This window comes from Anolis carolinensis, chromosome 5 (genome assembly GCF_035594765.1).
Source record: "Anolis carolinensis isolate JA03-04 chromosome 5, rAnoCar3.1.pri, whole genome shotgun sequence".
NCBI lineage: Eukaryota > Metazoa > Chordata > Lepidosauria > Squamata > Dactyloidae > Anolis > Anolis carolinensis.
Genome location: NC_085845.1, coordinates 166,816,454 through 166,839,976, shown reverse-complemented (window position 1 = coordinate 166,839,976; position 23,523 = coordinate 166,816,454). Strand labels below are relative to the sequence as shown.

The 23,523-nt window shown below is 42.2% G+C and overlaps 1 protein-coding gene across 1 annotated transcript in view; it reads right to left on the bottom strand.

Moving 5' to 3' along the window:
- Positions 1-23,523, bottom strand: part of utp20 (UTP20 small subunit processome component) — an 81,819-nt gene that overhangs the window by 5,303 nt on the left and 52,993 nt on the right. The window contains exons 42-55 of the mRNA XM_008110812.3: positions 23,253-23,392; positions 22,949-23,105; positions 21,891-21,992; positions 21,354-21,521; positions 18,628-18,794; positions 10,800-10,941; positions 9,001-9,117; positions 8,209-8,379; positions 6,905-7,033; positions 6,663-6,773; positions 6,017-6,096; positions 4,664-4,733; positions 3,295-3,477; positions 2,652-2,783 (exon numbers count right to left, since the gene is read on the bottom strand). Of these exons, the coding sequence (XP_008109019.2) occupies positions 2,652-2,783; positions 3,295-3,477; positions 4,664-4,733; positions 6,017-6,096; positions 6,663-6,773; positions 6,905-7,033; positions 8,209-8,379; positions 9,001-9,117; positions 10,800-10,941; positions 18,628-18,794; positions 21,354-21,521; positions 21,891-21,992; positions 22,949-23,105; positions 23,253-23,392 (1,869 nt within the window). The remainder of the gene's footprint in view (positions 1-2,651; positions 2,784-3,294; positions 3,478-4,663; positions 4,734-6,016; positions 6,097-6,662; positions 6,774-6,904; positions 7,034-8,208; positions 8,380-9,000; positions 9,118-10,799; positions 10,942-18,627; positions 18,795-21,353; positions 21,522-21,890; positions 21,993-22,948; positions 23,106-23,252; positions 23,393-23,523) is intronic.

Sequence of the window (23,523 nt, the reverse complement as noted above, 5' to 3'; positions counted from 1 at the left end):
CTGGACGCCTCCAGTGAAATTATTATGATTTAAAAAAAAGAATGCTGCAGGGACTGAAAACACCTGGGAGGCCCATCCTATTCTATAACTCGTTCACATTTCCTCAAAAAAAGCAGGAAGGTCACGGACCTGTACCTTGCAAGGCTGTGTCATCAATGCGAAAAACATTGTGCATTGTAAACTTTCTTTAACAAGAGAACAAAAAGAACATAGTGAGGCTGGATACAGCAATGTACTTTCATGGAGTCACCACGAAACTATGCAACTCCTCAGCTGGCCCTCCTTCTCATAGCTTGGTCCTAGAGAATGCTTTTATAGACACGTCTGTTTAAAGTTGCATTCCTGCATTTTCCTATCTGGCATGTGGCTGCTACACTTTCCTAACAAGCATATTTCTAATTTTACAGGACTGGAAATAGTAATGCCAGCAAAAGACTGAATCTGTCACTCTAACAATGGATAGCCCATCATTGACAATCTATATATATAATTGAGTAATGGTGTCCTCCCCTCCCACTAAACAACAAAAGTACAAGCCCCAGAACCTAGAAATTTGGCAGCACAATCCACCATCCTTGCCCCTAGGTTCCGACAACAAAAAGAAAAGAAAAATAAAGTCCTAATTAGAGGGAGAGGAATAATTGTTTTTAGCCAATTGCTGCCAGTTAGAAGGCTAAGCTCCGCCCACTTGGTTTCCTAGCAACCTACTCAGCCCAGGGGACAGGCAGAATTAGGCCTCACTTAGGCCTCTTCCACACTGCCTATAAAATACAGATTATCTTATTTGAACTGGATAATATGGCAGTGTAGACTCAAGGCCCTTCCACACAGCTATATAACCTATTTATAGTCTTATATTATCTGCTTTGAACTGGATTATCTTGAGTCCACACTGCCATATAATCCACTTCAGTGTGCATTTTATTCAGCTGTGTAGAAGGAGCCTCATATAATGCAGTTCTAAGCAGATAATATAAGATTATAAATATACAGTAGAGTCTCACTTATCCAACATAAACACCCCGGCAGAACATTGGATAACTGAATATGTTGAATAATAAGAAGGGATTCAGGAAAAGCCTATTAAACATCACATTCCCTCACGACCCTATCTGCTACCAAACTGCCATACATGTCTATGCCAGGCATCCTCAGAAATTATGAGATCTGTTTGAAAACAGACAAGTGGGATGTTTATTTTTATCTCACCAATGATATCCAGGATGGGACAACTCTTCTCTGTCTGAGGCGACTGTGAATGTTCCACTTCCCCACCTTGATTACCACTGAATGCCCTTCCACTGAATGCACCTCCAAGGTCATGTGGCCGGCATGACTGCATGGAGCACCGTTACCTTCCCGCCCGAGCGGTACCTATTGATCTACTCACCTATTGATCCACCTTCAAGGCCTGCCTACTTCCTGCTTCGGAGAGGAATCCTTTGTTGGGAGATGTTCGCTGGCCCTCAGTACATCATGTCTGGAATTCCCTGATTGCTCAGTGCTATTCTTTAGCTAACTGTCCTGATTTCACAGATTTTTTAAATACCGGAAGCCACATTTTGTTCATTCCAGGAAGGCAGGAACCATCCAGGCTTTGAAGCTACAAGGCTATTCAGTGCCAATTCCAACATTCATACTTGCCTAAAGCAGACAACAGTTTTTTCTTCCACCCTGGTTATTCCACAGATATATAAACCCCACTTCCTTTCGTTACAACACATTTCAAAATCTCTGAGGATGTCTGCCATACACACAAGCGAAACATCAGGAGAGAATACATTTGGAACATGACCAGGCAGACCACAGAACTCAGAGCAACCCAATACAAAGACAAACAAAAATAATAAAATAAATACAAAAACAAATAAAAAAACAAAATAATACATTTAAAAAAACATAAATAAAAATAATATAATCAAATAATAAAATATAATACATACAAATAATAAAATAAAATAAAAACACAAATAATAATAAAATAATAAAAATAAAATAAATAATACAATAAAAATAATAAAAAACTCTTAAAAAATTAAAAACACTAAAAAATTAATACAATAAAATACTATAATAACAGAAAATAACTAAAAATAATACAAGAAAATAATAAAATATAATAAATAAAAAAGATAAGTTACAATAAAATTAATTAAAAAATACAAATAACGTCAAATAAAAATTCCACAACATTTTTAACCAATACCACCACCACTTTGCCACAGCAACACGTGGCAGGGCACAGCTAGTAATATATAAAGGCTTACAAAGCCTCGAGAAAGTCCCTGCAGATACTCATCTCATAGTTATTGATATATGAAAGCAGTGCTAGGGATTGAAAGCAAACACCCACATTTCTGACATTGTCTGTTTGGTATGAAAAATAGACTGTTCCTATAAAACGATAAATAATTAAGCTCTTCCTCTCTTTGAAGAACAACATGTAAACAACAGGAAACAAGTATAGTTTCTGACATTCTTTTGGCAGGTTCCTTTTGTGAACAGATGTTGTCTGTAAACAAGCTCCTATGACAGTCCTGCCAAGTAGTGAGTCACTTTGCTTGAGCTGATTCTTTTTATGAGCTTAATTTTTTCTTTTCAGCTTGCCTTGTCAATTTTCCACAAATATCAGCTCTGATTAAACCACGTACCTCTTCGAAATTTGAAGGATGGATTTCTCTCTCGATAATTGGAAGAATGGTTCCAAGTCTTTTTTCAAATTCAACTCCTTCAACTTCAACAAATGCACCACAGGTGTGAGCAGCTAACCTCTTGTGTACATTCTGTCAATATAGACACCATCAAATTAGTGGTGGATTTTATATGGAAGCAAAGTATTATGATACGATTAGCATTATTCGGGATTTAGACCTATGAAGAGAGGCTCAAGCCAATGCAGCTGTGGCTCAAAGCTCAGATTCCAGTATAAGAAACTGACCTAATTATTAAGGCCCAATAAATTGCTATCTTCCTCTTCTGCCAGGAAAAGAATAACAATATAATTCCTTGCAAAGTTTAGAAAATTCCTTTTGGGAGCCTAAATCCAGTAGCTAATAACAACTATAGTAGACCCACTGAATCAGCCACTTAATGACAAAGGAAACTTATTCCTATTTATTCAATGGGATGATATAACTCCCAGGTTCCTCCACCTAGCAGGTAGCCACGTTTTTAGTTTACAAAGTTACTTTTCCAAGCTCTGAATTCTTCTTTAACTAATTACTTAACATTCTTTCCTTTCTCAATTCAACTAACATTATCTAAGGCAACCCAAACTCAAGGCACATGTAGTACCTTTTCACTCTTGAACCACGAGGTAAGCAGCAAAAACATCAGGTCTCGGTTTTCAGGGTTAATTTTATTAAGAAGACTTTTGGTTGCCAGGACTGCCATCTTCTTGCATTTTGCAGAGTCATCATTTACTACCATCATACACAGAGGGACAAAGAACAGGCCACAAAACTCATGCAATAAACCCTGAAGAAATAAAAAAAGTATCAGACAAGTTGCTAGCTGACAACTCTGAGAAGGAGGACACTGCTTTCTCTTCATATGCACAAACAATAAACAAGTTAAAGCAAAGTCTATGTCAAAACCAGCAAAGTATTCTATGTATATTTATTATATCTTGTCATTTTCATTCCAGACAGTATCCACACCCCAACAAGTATATACCAAGCACAATATATATCCAAGCAGGAGAAACACTACAGCTGGAATCAGAGACAACCATAGATTCACTAATACTACTAAGTTGTACCCAACAAATAAAAATATCATTAGAAAGTATGTGTGCAAAAGATTTCAGCATAGTGAAGTTATCAGGTTAATGTTTCTTGTGGGAGAAACATTAGGGTGCATCCACATAGCAATTTCAAAGCAGCACAAACATCTCATGTACAACACAACACTAAAATCAAAAGTCAGTATGGTAGAGTGATCAGAATATCAGACTATGATTGGGGAATCCTAGAGTTCAAATTCCCATTCATCCATGAAAAAACCCCAAATGTTAGACCCATATTTTAATTTAACAAGTGAAGACACACTGAGCCAATGACCATGCACTTTGTCTTCATGCTCTCCACGCCTTCCTCAGCACATCATGATTGAAGGCTTCCTGGATTAATTGACAGTTTCCTGTGATGTCCAAATCTGGAAACTGTTTACCAGGATCAGTACCACCCAGAACCTTGCACAGATTCTAAATTGTGCAGATCTTTGTTTATTAATCTCCTGGTATCTGTAACTTCCCAGTCCGGATGCAACACAAGGCTGTGGTTAATTAACCTAAGAGCACTTCAATCAAGCCAGACAAGGAAAGTAGCATGAGTATATGTCAGTATATAGCAGGCAAGCACAAGGTTTGTATAGATCTGAAGGCAGGGTAAGATGCAATAAATAAATAAACTCCAAGTCATCCAACTCATGCTTGTCCTCAGTCAGTCACAACATACTACTAAACTGCAATTCAGGATATCTTTAGGAAGCTTTATTATGTAAACAGCTCCCAGAAGCTTGGTTAAAGCTAGTTCCCATACAAAGCTATTTCAGACACTTCTCCAATTTCAATGGACATTCATTTTGTGCAGACTTAATGAAACATATTCTATAAAATATATTCTAGGATTCACATTGCAAATGGCAAGAAGTTCGTTTTTACCTGAGGGAACATTTCAAAGAGGTAAGCAATCATTTCCAAAGCAGATTCTCTCCCTGTCTCATATTCATAACTACGACAAAATAATTAACATACAGCACTGTTAGTACTTCCAAGAACTATTAGAAATATACACATATAACAGTACAATACTTTACATATTTATTCAGACAGAAGTTACACCATCTCCAAAAGCAATGACTCCTTCAGAACTATGTTTCTCTATGAAAGTGTGAGTCAGGGCCCTCAAACATTAAGGAAAGAACAATTGATATGTGCATATGTATTCATAATATATATCATTTGCCATTTCCTAGCCTTGAAGGACATCCTTGTTCCTTTAGTAGCTACATGGGAAGATGCTTAATATATGCTGCTTCTCTCATCCTGGCATGACAACACTGGAAATGGCATGCATTCCTCCGCAGCAGCTCTTTTGAAGTCAAATGTCAAAAGCCTTTCATTTTCTTCTCTTCAGGCAATAAATAAACAGCTGGGAAAATGAAGGAAGGCTCTACACCAACTAGAACTATTCACTGTAAACAGAGTAGAGCACCCTGGGAAACACTTTGCAAAGTTAAGAGGGGATCATGTCTCATCTGCAAGAATACATGCTGGGAATAAAGATGTTCCCTAGCTGAATCTGGGTTGTCTCTGGTTCAATGGGAGCAATGAGTGAGAAATACAATTAGTCTGCATTTTACCAACGTATGCTTCTCAACACTAAACATGCAGAGGAACACATCAGGCTTGAAAATCTATATTTTTCCAATGTGTACAAGGTGGTTTGGGAAATAAGCAAATAAGTCCTACAAAATGTGTACACTTGAAATAGTGAATGTAAAAATTTGACAAATGTTTAGAGAAATTTATACAAAAGTCATTCATTTAAATCCTTGATTGAAAATTTATTTATTTTAAAAAAAGAACACACACACACACAAACACACACATATATATTATTTATGCAGACTGAAAAATTTCAAAAGGAAACAGAATGTACTAAAAAATGAACATGATGGAGTGACTGAACCCTTATCAAAAAAATTTCTGTTCAAGCCCCTGAAAAATCATTGTCAGTCAACATAATCTGCACAAAGCTAAAACAGAAAAAGAAATAATGCCCTTTTATCTAGAGAGAAATTATGATAGTTCATAGGCAAGCACAGAAAAACTGCAAAATGAATGAATTCAAAACCAGTAAGGAAGAAACTGCTGTGTTCATTTGTCTGAAGCACAACTTCTGAGTTTTCCTTTCAACTCTTCGTTTCTACTTTTTCAAAAATCCCACAATCTGAAAAAACAGATGGAAAAAACACCCTTGTTTCTTTTACACAGCTACCTTCTGGTACTTACGTTAGCTGAGCAAAGATGTACTCAAGGTTGCCTTTCAGCTTTTTACCAAGTGGATAATCAAGAATATATTTTAGGTAAATCTGGCAGAGAAAACAAATGGGAAATCATCTATTAAAACCCTACAGACCTAAATAAGTTTCCCAAAGGGCCGAAAGGTAGCTCTTTTCTTTGGACAGCTGCTTACTAGGTGAGAACAATGTAGAAGGGAAGAAAGGCATTTTTATCAATTAATCCTAGTAAACGTTTTCCTCTGACATGTCATGTCCGACTCTAGGGGTTAGTGTTCATCTCCATTTCTAAGCTGAAGAGCTGGCATTGTCCTAGACACCTCCAAGGTCATGTGGCCGGGATGACTACATGGAACGCCGGTAATCTTACTGATTTAATAAAACAAACTAAACAAAAAGACCCATATAGTCTTAACTGGCTTATTTAACAAATGCAAATAAAGCATGACAAACAGGGCTCTGTGTAGGATAATTATCCGGAATCTAAATCAGCGGGCGGTATCTTTTTTATTCAGTCTGTTCACATGGTTATAGTACTGATTCTACTTTAATTGCTATGGTTCCACACAATGGAAACTGATAACTGATGAAACACAGTTGCAGAATAATGGGACAAGGGGGAAAACGTTTCTACAAACCTGTCTGCACTGGATTCGAACCTGCTCACTTTGGCCAGTGATGGCAAAGTTTGCGACCTTCTGCATAACACCTTCAATTTCTGGAACTATCAGTTTTCTTGACAAAATCGCCTTTAGAAAGAAAGAGAAATCATATCCGAGCTTTCTTTGACAACCATAAACAAAACATATGCACTTTTAAATCTGGCGTATAAAGAACAGAAAGCTTGATTACAAAGGAATGACCCTTTAAAAGGCAATACCTTTAAGAGGCCGAAGGCAGTTGCTTGTCGCAATGAGTCGTAGAGATCTTCTTCAGCATACCCAAGCAACACTTGCAGCTGTTTGTCTGTTATGTGACTCTTAGCATTCCTTACAAGCAGAGATACACACTGGAACATAAAATCTTGGGTTATAAACTTGAACATTAGTGTTCTATAAGACGAGAATGTTAAACAGGGACAAGGATCAAATCTATATTTTGTGCCCTTCTTCTTTTTCCCATCCTTGAGGAGTGCAATTTAAAACAAATTTACCAGGAAACAAACCCAATTTTGCACAGCAGGGCTTAGATAGATTCTAAGATTATATTCCCAAAACCTGCACAGAAGGCTCTGCTTGAAAAGCCATTTTCTCCCATGGCCTTTAGAACAAAGAAATCTATTACCAAGGCAGACTCCTTTATTCCATCCATATAGACTCAGGAGTTAGATGTCTGAGTAATCAAACGTTTTGTGATCTTTTATTTACTGGAATGCTGAACTGGTTCTATTATTTACAGTTTTAATCATTTCTTTTAAAATGCAATTTACTATGAACAATTTCTGGTCTTAGGAATTAAAGAATCTATAAGATTTGTAATAATATGGATGGAGGTTATGTTTCTGTGTAAAACCTTATTTTGCCAGCAAATAATGATAAACCTATTTGTGCAAGGTTATGATAAAAGGTGCAGAATCTGCTTAGCACTGGGTAAGTCAGAGAGTTACAGGGTATGGATCTTTTCTATCTACTTTCTTTAGTACACTAACTAAGCAGCTAGGTAATTTCAAACTTTGGAGACTGACACTGATGAGGACTCATAGAAGGTTAGCACATTAAGACTAGAGATAGACAAAGTGTAACTTCCCAGAAACACTCAAAGCAACACAGACTGCCCTCTTTCCTGGCCAAAAGAAGGATGCAAAACTCTTAAAATATTTTGCTGGAATTTCTTAAGCTGTATTTCAAAACCATGGGGGGACTTGTGATCATTTCTGGTTTGGGAACCATATGTGTGGCTCTTAGATGGTCACGGAAGGAGGAAAGTGGACCCTAAATACCCTGATTTGGCCCATCAACAACTGCTGGCAGCTGTTTCTGAGACCCTGCTCCAATAAGTCAACAAAAAATGTCTAGTGACCGAAATTCTTCAAAACAATTTTCTAACTGTTAAAAATCCAAAAGCAGAGAGAAGATATACATGACTTCTTTATCATACAAATCCTTCTCATAACACAGACATTTGGGAAAAGACAAAGCACCTCAGAAATTCATCACTAACACTGTTCTTATGGCTCAGACGTACTTTGAAACAATTCACCACCAAATGAAAGTTCTGGCCTTTTGCTGCTCCTGGCTTGGCAAAGTCCTTCAGCAGAACGAAAAGCTGCTTGGTTAGCTGATCTATAGTCTTATCCAATGCAGGAAGAGGGAATTTTAGGACCCACAGAAGAGACTGGAGAGCACCAGTGATCACCTGGAAATAAAACAACAAAGATCATATATGGGATAGTAGCCAGAAATCCCTTTTCCCATCTCATGTGGAATTCTCAAAATGCTTTGCTTTTGAATCTCTGGTTTTTTGCCAACCACTGTCAATACATGAAAGCCAAATTGTGCGTGGTCTACACAGCAATTTTGCACTGTGTTAGTGCAACAAGATGTGTCCAAGTTTGTCTTTACTTTTTCAGTGCTGACCCACATTTTTTTGCAGTTAGCTCAATGAATCCACTAATTGCTATAGTTCCATCCTGTGGAGTCCTAGGATTTGCAGTTTAGGGAAAGCTATTTGGAAATCTTCCAGGTATCTTGAGTGCCGCACAAAACTACAAACCCCAGAATTCTGCAGGATACAGTCATTGCAGCTAAAGTGGAATCAGAGTACTACAGTACCCTTTTCAAGTAATTTGGGAAAGTCTTTGGAAGCTAACATTTAGCTATAAATATGAAGAAGAAGAAAAGCCTTAGGTGTCCTAATTATTTATTCTTGTAACTGAGTATTTGGTACATGCTAAGTGGGCATTTCCCTCATTTCTTTCTAAATAACTTGAGTTTAGGATAAACACTAGGTCTGTCTGTACTTTGCTCCAAACCATACCTTGACATCAGTGGAATGAAGGCAGTTGATAAGCAGCTGTACAAATGGATCCAACATTTCTAAAGTGCGTTCCTCAGAGGAATTTATTTTGGATCTCTTCAAGCTCATGTGCAGAAGCTGTAGCATTAAAGAAACACTAGACATTAAATGCACATTAAAAAGGAGTCATTTCATGAAAAACCAGAGTTTGTGAAAACAAGCCAACTTCAGGATGAGATAATGAAAGGCTATAGATGTTTTTTACTTCTTATTATATGATAACCAAATTCATGGACAACTGTGCAAGTAACATGAAGAGATGGAGAGCTACGTCAAACTAAAGCTCAGTGGCTTGAGATAAATGGCTATAGAAAAACATTTTCAATGTACCTGTCAACTTCAACAGTGGGCTGTTTAATTAACATGATTTTTGTTCCTGGGTGATAAAAGCCATTTCCTAATTGATTCTGTCATACTAACATGGAAAAGGTTTATTAAACTGCATAACATTTTGTTTATACTGGACATCCTGCAGCATATTTTGCTGTATGTTGTTTAACATCTACATGAAGCTGCTGGATGAGATCATCCGGAGTTTTGGAGTTTGAGGTTTTTATTCTGATCCCTTTCTCACCCCGAGTTTTTAACTTAGTGTTCATGCGGCCCGCCCTTGTTATATTGCTTTCTTGACTTTGTGTTGTACTGCATATTTTTATCTATTGTATTGGTTAATTGTACTATGATATGTTGTTTTTTATATTTTGTTATATTGTATTGTCCTGGGCATGGCCCCATGTAAGCCGCCCCGAGTCCCCGTTGGGGAGATGGTGGCGGGGTATAAATAAAGTTTTATTATTATTATTATTATTATTATTATTATTATTATTATTATTTGATGTCATCTGTACACAGATGACGTTCAACTCTACTACTCCTTTTCCCCAGATGCTAAGGAGGCTGTCCAGGTCGTGAACCGCTGCCTGGTCGCTGTGACGGTCTGGATGAGGGCCAACAAATTGAAGTTGAATCCAGACAAGATGGAGGTCCTTCTGGTCAGTCGCAAGGTCGAACAGGGTATAGGGTTACAGCCTGTGCTGGATGGGGTCACACTCCCCTTGAAGGCACAGGTTCGCGGCTTGGGAGGCCTCCTGGACTCATTGCTGAGCCTGGAACCTCAGGTTTCGGTGGTGGCTAGAAGGGCTTTTGCACAATTAAAACTTGTGCGCCAGTTGTGTCCGTACCTTGGGAAGTCAGACTTGGCTACGGTGGTCCACGCTCTCGTTACATCTAGGATAGACTACTGCAATGCACTCTATGTAGGGTTACCTTTGAAGACTGTTTGGAAGCTTCAAATAGTCCATAGAGGCAGCCAAGTTAATAACTGGGGCAGCATACAGGGAGCACACAACTCCCATGTTGCATCAGCTCCATTGGGTGCCAGTTAGCTACTGAGCATAATTCAAAGGGCTGGGTTTGGCCTATAAAGCCCTAAATGGCCCTGGCCCAGTTTATCTGTCTGAACGTATCTCCCTCTATGAACCACTGACAAAACAACAAACCTTGTGCAGCACTACAAAAACAACACCCACCTCACCCCCTCTGCAACACCAGGATTATACATTTTGAACTAACCCACTGCCATGCACTGTTTCTTTTTGTCCATTTTCTCCTGATCATCCAGCTGGGAGAAACAAGAATAGCTCAACCAGAGCAAAAGTTATAAAACTGTGGCTGGGAGAGGAGATATTCCTGCGTGGAAGCCTATATTACAAGGATTTTAATTTATTTTTTTAAGTACAAGTGAACGGGGTTCTTCTTACCCGCAGCCCTGACTCAACCAAGATATGCCTGTTTGTCTTGCTGCTCACAGGTGCCTTTGGCCCCCCACGAACTGGGGTTGGTGGAAGTAAGAGGCAGCTTGCTGGCTGCAAACGGGGATCTGGAGGAGCTGCAGCTTTAGCTCTGGAAAAGTTTTTTTTTGAAAGGGAAAGAACAAGAATTAACCAGACAGAATTAATAGATATAGATACTATACAGACAGTAGCTGGTCCTTTGGAGAAGTGAAATGAGAGCCTTCTCTGTGGCAACAGACTGGCATCATCTGCCATCATCACAGGGAGGTAATCTTCCCAATTATCCATGGCTGCTGAGGCAGACAGTGCCACTGATGCCACCAACTGTTCACTGCAGAGCCACTGCCAGGCCAACACTTTGAGTTTCCCAAAGAGACTTTAAGAAGCATTTGCCTAGCACTTCATATTGAGGACCTTGTTCTAAGGGTCCTCAAAATGAAGCACTAGGCAGACGCTCCTGCATCAACCAATTTCCTGCTCCAGATGCCACCACAGGAAAAACAGCTGGGACGTCCAATGCCTAATTCTGAAGCCATCAGAGGAAAGTAGCACAGCTGTTCCATAGAACCCTGCCAGTTGTTTTGCAGCTATAGCAAGAAAATGGCTGGTACAGTTGGCAGGTCTTCAGCGTGTGGCATTGGATGGCTGCTTCAGAGTGTCTTGCCAACCATTTTCTTGGAATGACTGATACAACAGAAAGGAAAAGCCAGTGAAGCTCTTAAGTTCAGGCAGTAGATCCACCATCTCATATTCTGAGCAATAATTCCTCAGAGCAAGGCACTGCAGGTAAGGTGATCATGAACATAATGCCTTACTCCAAGGACACTGCTGACTGAGGTCTTGCTACCCAGCACTGCCAAAAAGCAAAACAAAACAACATTTGGATTTTAAAAAACACAAATATTTCTTCAAGCAGTGATAATTCTGCCCCAGTACTGATCCAGAATAGGAAAGGAAAAATAGAATCAAATTATTCATATCTATGAATGAAATCAAATCACTTATGTCAAAATAACACTAACTTCAATGTAACTACATGTGATGAACCATGGGCCTTGTAGTCCTGCTCAGGACATTGTAATCCCTGATGAAGATGAAAACTTGGGTTTTTTACCTTCCCAGTCTGAACTGGATTCCTCTCAGCCAGATCCTTCCCAGGCAGATCTGGAAACCTTGCACCTGCAAGAAAGTTGTGCCCCAGAAGTATGTCAAACAACCCCAGAGCCTACTTCTCCCGTGTTCTTGCGCCGGGAGTTTTGTAAACAACAGAGAAGTTTGGATTCAGCTTCGCGCAGGAGTGCGAGGATAGCAGCTAAGAATGTTGCCAATTAACATTGGTTCTCGTGAGAATCTTTAAGGAGTTTAACATCTGGTCTCAGAGTTTAGCTTTCGTTTCTGATTCCCAGAGAACCGCTTTGGTGAGAAAGTTGGACTCTATATAGGTGTTTTGCCCGCGTAGCAACTTCGCGGAGTCAATTCGTCAGCCTACGGAGCGAGTTGTGTCTGGACAGCGCGCTCCGATTCAAGCCTCGCTTCAGCTCAAGCCTTGCCTTGCTATCCAGCCTTCGCCTTGCTTCCCAGCCTTTGTTTACCTACGGACTTTGCCTTGTTTCCCAGGACTAATCCTTGCCTTGTTTCACGGATTTTACCAAGTTATTCCACGGACCTTGTTCTTGTTCTTAGTTACCTTGTTCCACGTTCAAGCCTTGTTTCAAGTATCAAGTTATTTCCTAGCCACGCTCAAGTTTTATGGACTAAGGACCTTGTCATCTCCCCTCACTTTGCTTGGCAAAGTGAGTGTTTCGGTTATTGGATTACAACTTTGGACCTTATTATTTCTTATTGGACATTGCTTTTTTGGACTAATTCTGACCTTTCCTGAAGGGTCTAATTCTGGACTATTTTCTATACTTGTTTTTATTAACCTTATATATTCCTTCAATAAAGATATTAGTTAGATTCTGGCCTCTGTGTATGGTTATTGGTGCCTCTGCCGCCTAGGTCGTGACAGTTTGACTCCGCCAGCCATAAGCACCAACTAACCGAGGCCAGGATGTCTACCGGAGCCGCGCCGGCTGGACAGCCGCTCAGCTACACCATCAGCAAGGACGAAGTGGACCGCATCCGTGACAGACTCAACGCGCAGGATGGAGAAATAAAAGGGTTGAGGGAGCGCGGAGTTCGCCTCCCGGCCATGGCGTTGCCTACCAAGTTTTCTGGAGAAGCTGCTAAGGTTCATGTTTTCCGCCGCCAATGTCAAGCTTATCTAGAAGCCCGTGATGCCGAGTTTCCCCAAGAAGACATCAAGGTGGCGTGGGTCTACAGTCTTCTAGACGGACCAGCGGCTAGCTGGGCGACGGCCCTGTTTGATCAAGCCTCCCCCCACCTAAGTTCAGCACAACGCTTCTTGGATCACCTTAAGGAGACCTGGGGAATCGAGGACAATTTGGAGGCAGCCGGTCACAAACTCCGGCGCCTCCTTCAAGGAGACAGACCCATGTCTCAGTACATAGCCGAGTTCCGCGTGCTGGCCCACAACACCGGCTGGAACGATGTAGCCCTCAGAGGACAATTTCGGGAGGGTCTCAACATTGAAATGCTGGAAGAAATCTCCAAGGTGGATCCTCCCCAGACCCTCGAGGCACTCATTGATCAATGTTTACGGGCTGAAGTCATGATTGCCAACAGGAAACAATGGGTTCGAGGCCAGGGCGGTAGAGCCGGGGCAAAACCCCCCGCTCCCGCCAGTGTTCAGCCACGTCCGGTGTGGAGACCCCCGCCGCCAACCCCATACCCCAGAGGAGGCGAGGAGGTGCCGATGCAGTTGGGCAATGTGCGTCCCAGACTAGATGCCGCCGAGAAGGCCCGTCGTCAACGCTTGAACCTCTGCTGGTACTGCGGGAACGGGGGCCACTTCGCCAGAGAGTGCCCAGCCAAAGGGAAGCCTGCCGCCCGTCTTGCGGCGGCGTCCTCCACGGAGTCGAAGGCGTCTGAGCCGACTGGCACACAGCCGGCGGGGGAAGCCAACGACCGGGTGTAGAGAGGCTCGCCAACCCGGTCAAAAAATCCATCCAAGAGCCGCCAACCGGGGTCCTGTTCCTTCTCGTGGTCACATTATGGTCAGCAAAAAGGGGACCCGTCATGATCCACGCCATGATAGACTCTGGAGCTACCAACAATTTCATCGATAGAGAGTATGCCGACTCTCTGGGATTACAATATCATGATTTCAAGAATGCCCGTGTGGTGCAAGCCATAGACGGCCGTCCCCTCAAGACGGGCCCCGTAAGCCAGTGGTCGGAACCCACCAGGATGTGGATAAGGGAACATATGGAAGAGATTTCCTTCTTTGTTACCGAGGTTCCCCATTTCCCTGTGATTTTGGGAATTCCATGGCTGACACTCCACGACCCTAACATCTCCTGGTCCAACAGAGAACTGCAGTTTGCTTCACCGTACTGCCAAAACCATTGCCTCGTAGCCAAGGTATGCCATGCCACAGACTCCGAGCCCATCATCACCTTGCCAAAGAAGTACTCCGAGTATTGGGATGTATTCAATGAGAAAGAAGCCGAAAAATTACCCCCACATAGACCTTATGACTGTGCCATTGACTTGGTGGAGGGGGCCCCGATCCCGCGAGGGCATCTCTACTCCCTGACTGAACCAGAGCAAGAAGCTCTCAGGGAATTCTTAGAGACAAACCTTCGCAAGGGGTTCATCAGACCCTCTCAATCCCCAGCCGCCTCCCCAGTGATGTTTGTGAAGAAGAAGTCAGGGGAATTACGCTTGGTGGTGGACTACAGAGCATTGAACAATATCACCAAGCGGAACAGCTATCCCCTGCCCTTAATCTCGGATCTACTGGACCGACTTCGAGGAGCCAAGGTCTACACCAAGCTGGATCTTCGGGGGGCTTATAATCTAGTTCGCATCAGAGAAGGGGACGAGTGGAAGACCGCCTTCCAGACTAAATTCGGATTATTCGAGTCCCGAGTTATGAATTTCGGTTTATGCGGAGCTCCCGCAACGTTCCAGCATTTTGTCAACGATATTTTTCAGGACTATCTAGACAGATTCTTGATAATCTACCTGGACGATTTTTTGGTGTTTTCCAGATCACAATCAGAACATGAGAACCACGTCAAAATGGTGTTGCAACGACTGCGGGATCATGGACTTTATGCCAAGCTAGAAAAATGCGCTTTTGATCTACAAGAGGTAGATTTCCTTGGCTACCGCATCTCGCCTCTAGGGCTTTCCATGGATCCAGCCAAAGTTTCAGCAGTATTGGAATGGCGGGCGCCAACTAACAAGAAAGAGGTGCAGCGTTTCTTGGGGTTCGCGAACTACTACCGCAAGTTCATTCCAGATTTTGCCCGCTGGTCCGACCCCATCACTAGCTGCATCCGTGGAAAGCAGCCTTTCCGCTGGACTGATCAAGCAGAGAAAGGGTTCCAGCAACTGAAGAAACTATTCACCTCCCAGCCAATTCTACAGCACCCAAATCCTGGAACCCCTTTTGTGGTGCAAGCGGACGCCTCTGATGTGGCAATTGGGGCTGTACTCTTACAACCGGTGGGAGATCACCTCCACCCCTGTGCCTTTTATTCTCGTCAACTAACCACACCAGAGAGGAATTACACCATTTGGGAAAAAGAACTACTGGCCATAAAGGCAGCCTTTGAAACTTGGAGACATTGGCTAGAAGGGGCCAAATTCCCCATTGAAGTCCACACTGATCATCGTAATCTAGAACATCTAAGAACTGCCCGCAAACTAAATCAGAGGCAGCAACGTTGGGCTTTATTCTTTGAACGTTTCAACTTCCAGATCCATTATGTGACCCCAGCTCAAACCAAGCAAGCAGACGCCCTGTCACGTAAACCGGAATACGCTGCAGGACGCAAGGAGACCTTTGAATCCCAACTGCTACAACCTGAGAACTTTGCCACGCTCACAGTGGGGAACACCAAATCCAGTCCCATTGGTTCAACTTCCCCTACTCCAGGACCCATCTGTGCTCAAGAAATCAGGGCTAGTCAGCAAGCAGATGCCTGGGCGCAGGACCAACTTCGCCAAGGTCTGCATTTTCCCTTTTCGCTTAAAGATGGGCTGCTCTGCTATAGAAATCATGTTTATATCCCACCCGGACCGGGCAGGGAAAAAGCGCTTCGTCTGTGTCATGACTGCAAACCAGCAGGACACTTCGGACTATTTAAAACCATGCATTTGATCCTAAGAGATTTTTGGTGGCCCAAGATCCGCAAGGATGTGGAAAAATATGTCAACACCTGCCCAGTATGCCAGCGCTCCAAGATACGAAGGGAGAAGCCCTCAGGGCTTTTGCACCCCCTTCCTACCCCAACTCGCCCATGGGAAATAATTTCCGCGGATTTCATCACTGACCTACCACCTTCCTGTGGATTCACCACGATCTTAGTGGTGGTGGACCTATTCACCAAGTTAGCCCATTTCATTCCCTGCGAAGGCCTCCCCACGGCCAAAGAAACTGCAGATCTATTTCTTCAGCATGTTTTCAGACTACATGGATTGCCCAAGAGTTTAGTCACAGACCGTGGATCTCAATTCACCTCTCGTTTTTGGAAGGCACTACAAAAACTACTGGGCATAGACTCTCGCTTATCTTCAGCTCATCATCCCCAAACAGATGGGCAAACGGAGCGCACCAATGCCACTTTGGAGCAGTATCTTCGCTGTTATGTAAACTACCAACAGGACAATTGGGCTTCTCTGTTACCACTGTCTGAGTTTGCCTACAATAATGGAGTTCAAGCTTCTACAAAAGAAACGCCGTTCTTTGCAAACTACGGTTTCCATCCACGTTTCTTTCCCCCTGTCATTGAAACTTCAGAAGTTCCCGCAGCAGAGGATTGGCTGCAGGAACTCACAGCAGTGCAACAACTTTTGCTCCAGCAACTGGACCAAGCCAAGGAGGACTATAAACGCCACGCTGACAAACACCGCCAGCCGGGCCCCGAAATCAAGGTAGGAGATCGGGTTTTTCTGTCCACTCGCTTCCTGCCCTCCCACCGCCCATGCCGGAAGTTAGATGCCCGCTTCATTGGCCCCTATCCAGTGGTGGCGCAATTAAACCCCGTGACTTTCAAACTCCAACTTCCGCGTTCAATGCGCATTCACCCAGTGTTTCACCGTTCCCTGCTCCTTCCGGCGGATGGTGTGCGTCCTGATACAGACCAACCGGCCCCCCCTCCTGTTTTGATGAATGGGGAGGAGGAGTTCGAGGTTGAGGACATTTTGGATTCTCGCTTTCATCGCCGCCGCCTACAATATCTCATTGACTGGGTGGGTTTTGGGCCTGAGGAACGCTCTTGGGAAGACGCCTCCACAGTCCATGCTCCTGATCTAACCCGTCGCTTCCATCTGACCTATCCCACCAAACCGCGACCTCGCGCCTCGGGGAGAGGACCCCAGTTTGGGAGGGGCCCTGAGGAGGGGGATAGTGTGATGAACCATGGGCCTTGTAGTCCTGCTCAGGACATTGTAATCCCTGATGAAGATGAAAACTTGGGTTTTTTACCTTCCCAGTCTGAACTGGATTCCTCTCAGCCAGATCCTTCCCAGGCAGATCTGGAAACCTTGCACCTGCAAGAAAGTTGTGCCCCAGAAGTATGTCAAACAACCCCAGAGCCTACTTCTCCCGTGTTCTTGCGCCGGGAGTTTTGTAAACAACAGAGAAGTTTGGATTCAGCTTCGCGCAGGAGTGCGAGGATAGCAGCTAAGAATGTTGCCAATTAACATTGGTTCTCGTGAGAATCTTTAAGGAGTTTAACATCTGGTCTCAGAGTTTAGCTTTCGTTTCTGATTCCCAGAGAACCGCTTTGGTGAGAAAGTTGGACTCTATATAGGTGTTTTGCCCGCGTAGCAACTTCGCGGAGTCAATTCGTCAGCCTACGGAGCGAGTTGTGTCTGGACAGCGCGCTCCGATTCAAGCCTCGCTTCAGCTCAAGCCTTGCCTTGCTATCCAGCCTTCGCCTTGCTTCCCAGCCTTTGTTTACCTACGGACTTTGCCTTGTTTCCCAGGACTAATCCTTGCCTTGTTTCACGGATTTTACCAAGTTATTCCACGGACCTTGTTCTTGTTCTTAGTTACCTTGTTCCACGTTCAAGCCTTGTTTCAAGTATCAAGTTATTTCCTAGCCACGCTCAAGTTTTATGGACTAAGGACCTTGTCATCTCCCCTCACTTTGCTTGGCAAAGTGAGTGTTTCGGTTATTGGATTACAACTTTGGACCTTATTATTTCTTATTGGACATTGCTTTTTTGGACTAATTCTGACCTTTCCTGAAGGGTCTAATTCTGGACTATTTTCTATACTTGTTTTTATTAACCTTATATATTCCTTCAATAAAGATATTAGTTAGATTCTGGCCTCTGTGTATGGTTATTGGTGCCTCTGCCGCCTAGGTCGTGACACTACACTGGATTAAATGGTTTAGAAATGAACATCTTTATGATTAAGACACCATCATAATATTTGGTGTCAATTAGGCATATCTTTCTATGAAAATAAACTGGCCCAACTGAGGTATAACATTAAGAATAAAATGCCAATTATAGCATGGTTTTACGGGACACAGTAACAATAAAAACTGGGAAAATTAAAAGTTTGATAGGCCTTGTTTTCTTGTTTGGCAACTGTCTGTTTATGTTGACAAACCATTGGGGCTTGCTTACTTCTATGTGGCAGCATGTTTCTAAATGCTGTCTTTCAAAACCAGTATAAATGGAGAAAAACATTGTATAAATATACCTTGCTTTTTCGGTCAGCAGTGGTAGATTTTCACTAATTAAGCCATGACTGAGCAAAAGAATGGATTCTGCAGTCATTTCCGAGTTCATTATCAATCCAGACACAATGCGGCGTAGAGTTTCATGCACCTTCCGAGACATCTTTAAACTTGTGGTATTCTCTAAAATCTTTAAGTCAACATATTCAAAAAAATCATCTTAGAACTAACATATTGGTATATCATTACTATTTGTATAATAAGAGGCTGTTATTAGAAAGAGTTTCTCCCACCCCTTTTTCCTGGCTGCTGTAATATGTGTTGAGCAACTACAATCTCACGTTTCCCTTCTTCCCTTAAACACAATGCCTGCCTTCATATTAGGAAGAGCCCATAAAAGTGGAACATGGGGGAAGGAAAATGCTGATCCCCCACATCAAACAGTTTATAAAGCACTGATCTAGAGCGTAAAATCAACATGGGAGTGTAATAGTATGGTAACACAACCCCCATTAGTGTCTTCCTCCTCATCCAGAAATTGGGGAAATGCTGGCATGGGAAAGACAATGTAGAAGGCTGTTGTACATTTGTAAACTGCTGTACAGGTATAGCAGAGAGGTGGCGTCTATGCTGCTAAGGAAGTACCGTGTTTCCCCGAAAATAAGACATCCCCATAAAATAAGACCTAGTACAGGTTTGGGAGACTTGCCGAATATAAGACCTCCCCCGAAAGTAAGACCTAGGAGGGAGCCGCTGGTGCCGCTGCCGCGGCTCCCTTCTCCTTCCTCAGCTGGTGCTGTGCAAATAAGAAAGTGCTGCTCACGCTTTCCCCTCTCCCTTCTGTTGCTTCCCCCTTTGGTCGGCACTTGCTGAAGAGGGGGAAGGAAAAGGTGGGAGAAAAAGCTTCTCCTTAGCCTTCCTGGCCGGTGCTGTGTGAATGCAAAGAAGGGGCTGCTTGCTCTTGTCCCTTCCCCCTTTGGTCGACATTTGCTGAAGAAGAGGAAAGAAAAAGCGATAGAAGAGCTGTGCGAATGAGATCCTTTTCTCCTGCCTTTCCCTTTCCCTTCCGCAGCTGCCGCTATGGAAGAAGGGAGAGGCACGCACTCTTCCTGCCTTCTCACTTTCCAGCTTCCTCACTTTCCACGTGGCTACCTTTCCTACCTTCTTCCTCCCTGGGTGTGTGCCAGGTAGTGTATGAGAACCAGGTACATTTTTCAAGAAAGGTCTATTATTATTACAGTAGAGTCTCACTTATCCAACACTCGCTTATCCAACATTCTGGATTATCCAACGCATTTTTGTAGTCAATGTTTTCAATACATCATGATATTTTGGGGCTAAATTCATAAATACAGTAATTACTACATAGCATTACTCCATATTGAACTACTTTTTCTGTCAAATTCATTGTATAACATGATGTTTTGGCGCTTAATTTGTAAAATCATAACCTAATTTGATGTTTAATAGGCTTTTCCTTAATCCCTCCTTATTATCCAACATATTCACTTATCCAACATTCTGCCAGCCCATTTATGTTGGATAAGTGAGACTCTACTGTATTTCTACTTTTTGGAAGGGAGACAAATGAGGAAGGAGGCGTCATGGCTTTAGGAAGAAAGAAAAAGCATTCGCTCCATATGTAGCTCATCTTGACCCAGAGGAAGCCATTCTTTGCATGCATTCTGCTGTAGACATTGCTGGCCTGCAACTCCCACCATTCCATAGCTAAGGCCTGATGGGACTTGTAGTGCAAAACCCACTTTCCATTGACCTTAAAAGAGTGCTCTGACCATCCACCTGAATGCTAAGTGTATGTGTGAGATGGGCAATGTGCAAACCCCACAAGCTGTTTCCTGTGGCCCTCCATCCTCTTTCTGTTCCATCCAACTGGGCCTTTGAGGCTGTCAGTGCAGATCCCAGATGCTCTTGGCTTTAAAACTAAACAAACAAAAACCCTGAAATTGTTCTTCACTCCACTTAGATGCCACAAGGAGCCCTTTGAGTAAAAAAAAACATTTTGGGATAAAGACAGATGACATGGGAAGGGAATGTAAGCTTCTAAGATCCAGTATGGGGATATCCATTCCTTGGATCTCTGGCAGTTACAGATCCCTCTTCTAAAATAAAACAATTAATTACATTTTTCTTCATGTGAATCACATTTTCTGGTTCTGAAATTTGGCAAGTACATCAATATTTTTGTACACTGGAAGATCACCTGTCACTTGTAATGCACATCACAATCTGAGCTGCCTTTTCCCTCTTTTATGGAAGGGTATTCTAATCTTGAAAATTAATCAGGAATGACAGGAATATCATGTTATGGACTGGAGTAGAGTGCAATATATGTCTTGATATGATACCTCATGAACTGTAGTTATTTTTCTTAATCTGTTTATCTTATTATGTTTATATTATTGATGCACTCTAATTGCTCTTTATGTGATTTTAATAGAAATAGTAGCAGTAACAAGACATTCTTGATAGGATTCACAGTTTGTCTGGTTATGTTGGCTTGTGATGTTCATTTTTTTTGTTCAACAATAAATGTGAATTCTTCTTCATGAAAAAATAAGACATCCCCTGAAAATAAGACCTAGCACATCTTTGGGATCAAAAATTAATATAAGACACTGTCTTATTTTCGAGGAAACAGGGTAGCTAAAGATCCTTTGGAGAGTATGGTGTGCTCATCAAAAGAACAGATTCCCTGTGATCCCATTTAGAATCAATTCTGCCACCTTACCTCTTTTAATGGAAGTATTAGTTGAGTTACATGGTCCTTCCCTACATACTTGGCAAGGATTTCGTAAGAATCATAACTCTTGCTTCTGCGGGCCTCCATGACTTTGGATACTATGCCTTTCACTTCCTTCTCCTCGGCAACCTCCCCAAACAGTTCATGATTGAAAATCTTTTCAGAAAATATAAGAGAAACAAGGAAATTATTAAGAAATAGCAGACTAGGGGATATGTATTTGCAGCCAACATTTCAGGTATAATTTCCAAAGGAATGATCATCTTAGCCTGCTGAAGCAAACTCCAAAGGCTCTTTTTGCATCTTAATGATGAACAAATTTATCGTGGCACCTGATATTTTGGAAGGTAGAGAACATTTCTCCTGGTTTCTGCCTTTAGGTTTTTTCATTATGACAGCCATAGTTCACCTCTGCTACTCCATCTTCAACCAACCACCCTTTCCCTATGAAGCTGTCAAGGAAGCTGAACTTCATTGCATCTGGTAATTCTTCCCCTGCAGCAATTTCTATGGAGGAGGACTTACTTCAGTTAGCAGTTCCACACAAGCATCCAAATCACCAGCTTTAAGGTGACTGCTGGCAAGGCTCTTCAGCAAGAGATGAACAGTGAAAGTCAACACGTGGACCTAAACGAAGGAAGAAAGATATCATTTTTTATGGTTGTTAAGTGGAAGAATTGTTACTAAAAGAATGACAAAGATGCACAAATGGAATGGCATCTATAAGACTGCAGTTTTGTTTTCAGTACTTTTCGTACCATTACTCATGAAATTAATGTCATATATAATGCAACACATTCCAGTCTGAACTCCAGCCCACCCGCTAAGCCACTAAACTTAGTTTGTCTCCCATGTCCAAACCACAGCTTCCACGGCCAGTGAATGTAGCCTGAAGCTGTGTGTAAAGATCTTTGGATTAAGGCACTAAGCCAATTCTGGCATTAGAAAGGGGAACATGGTACTCCAAACTATACCCACAGAAGACCACTAGAAAACCACAATTCAGGCTGACATAATGGACCAATGAGCAATGTAAGTTAATTAGAACCTTCTGAGAGAATGCACTAAACTTGGCCATGTCTTGGCTAGTAGGAAAGGAAGGTTTTTGCCTCCTTTCTTCCTCAACATCCACATCTCCAGAACTTCACCCTCTTTTCAGTTTCTATTTCCCCTCTATACAATTTGGGAGCCACAGCTATAATCCGTTCTTCCTGTTTTTTGAAAGAAGTTGCCATCTAGTGGTCAGGAACAAGAAGTATTCAAATATCTGGGCCACTGGGGTGCAAACTACAGTTGCTATATATTTATTTAAAATGCTGACATCCTGCTTTATATCCTGATGAAGAAACTCTCAAAGTAGCTTTTGAAAGACTTGTATTGTACAATCTCATCAAACTAATTAGCAGAAAGAGAAATAAACATGGCGCTAGATGGCCACCATATTATTCTTGTATGTCCTTGATTTATTTTTTGGTTGCAAACTACTACACAGATGTATGGAGTCAAGGAGCTGAATTCTCACTTACTCCATAAACAATTCTTTAGCTTATCTAATCAAAAGCAGGAAGGAGGAACCAACCAACCTGGTAACCATGGACAAGGGTTGACTGCATCTCCTTTAAGACGTATTGCAGGTATCGTGCCCCCAGAACCTCCATAATTTTCATCAAAGTGTTGCGTGCAATGTCCCTAATTTCCTGAGCTCTGTTCCTCAGAAGGGAACAGACTTTCAGGAGAATGCTGGAAGGAGAGAGAGAAAGACATGTCACTAAGAGAAATGAAACTGAGAACTGCACATAAGCTTAAATGGGAGAGGTTGCTTATCAAGACCTCTCCAAATTTCTAAGCTACTTATCTCTAAAGGATTTACACCAGCCAGGACAGTACCTTGGCAAGTTTTCTTCCATGATATCTTGTGGAAGAGACTGCATCAGCCTGACCATTGCAAAGGCTAGTGGCACCCGAACTACTTCTTCATCATTCACAACTTTGGATTTCACAAGTTTGTGCTCATCATCTCTTTTGACCTGTAATAAATAGAGACAAATGCCCATCAATTATCAGCTCTTTTTAGCATCACTCTAACATTTAGGTGGAGACAGAGATGCTACACAAGAACTAGTGCTGTGCCGAAGCCTGGGTTCAAGCCCAGAGCTAG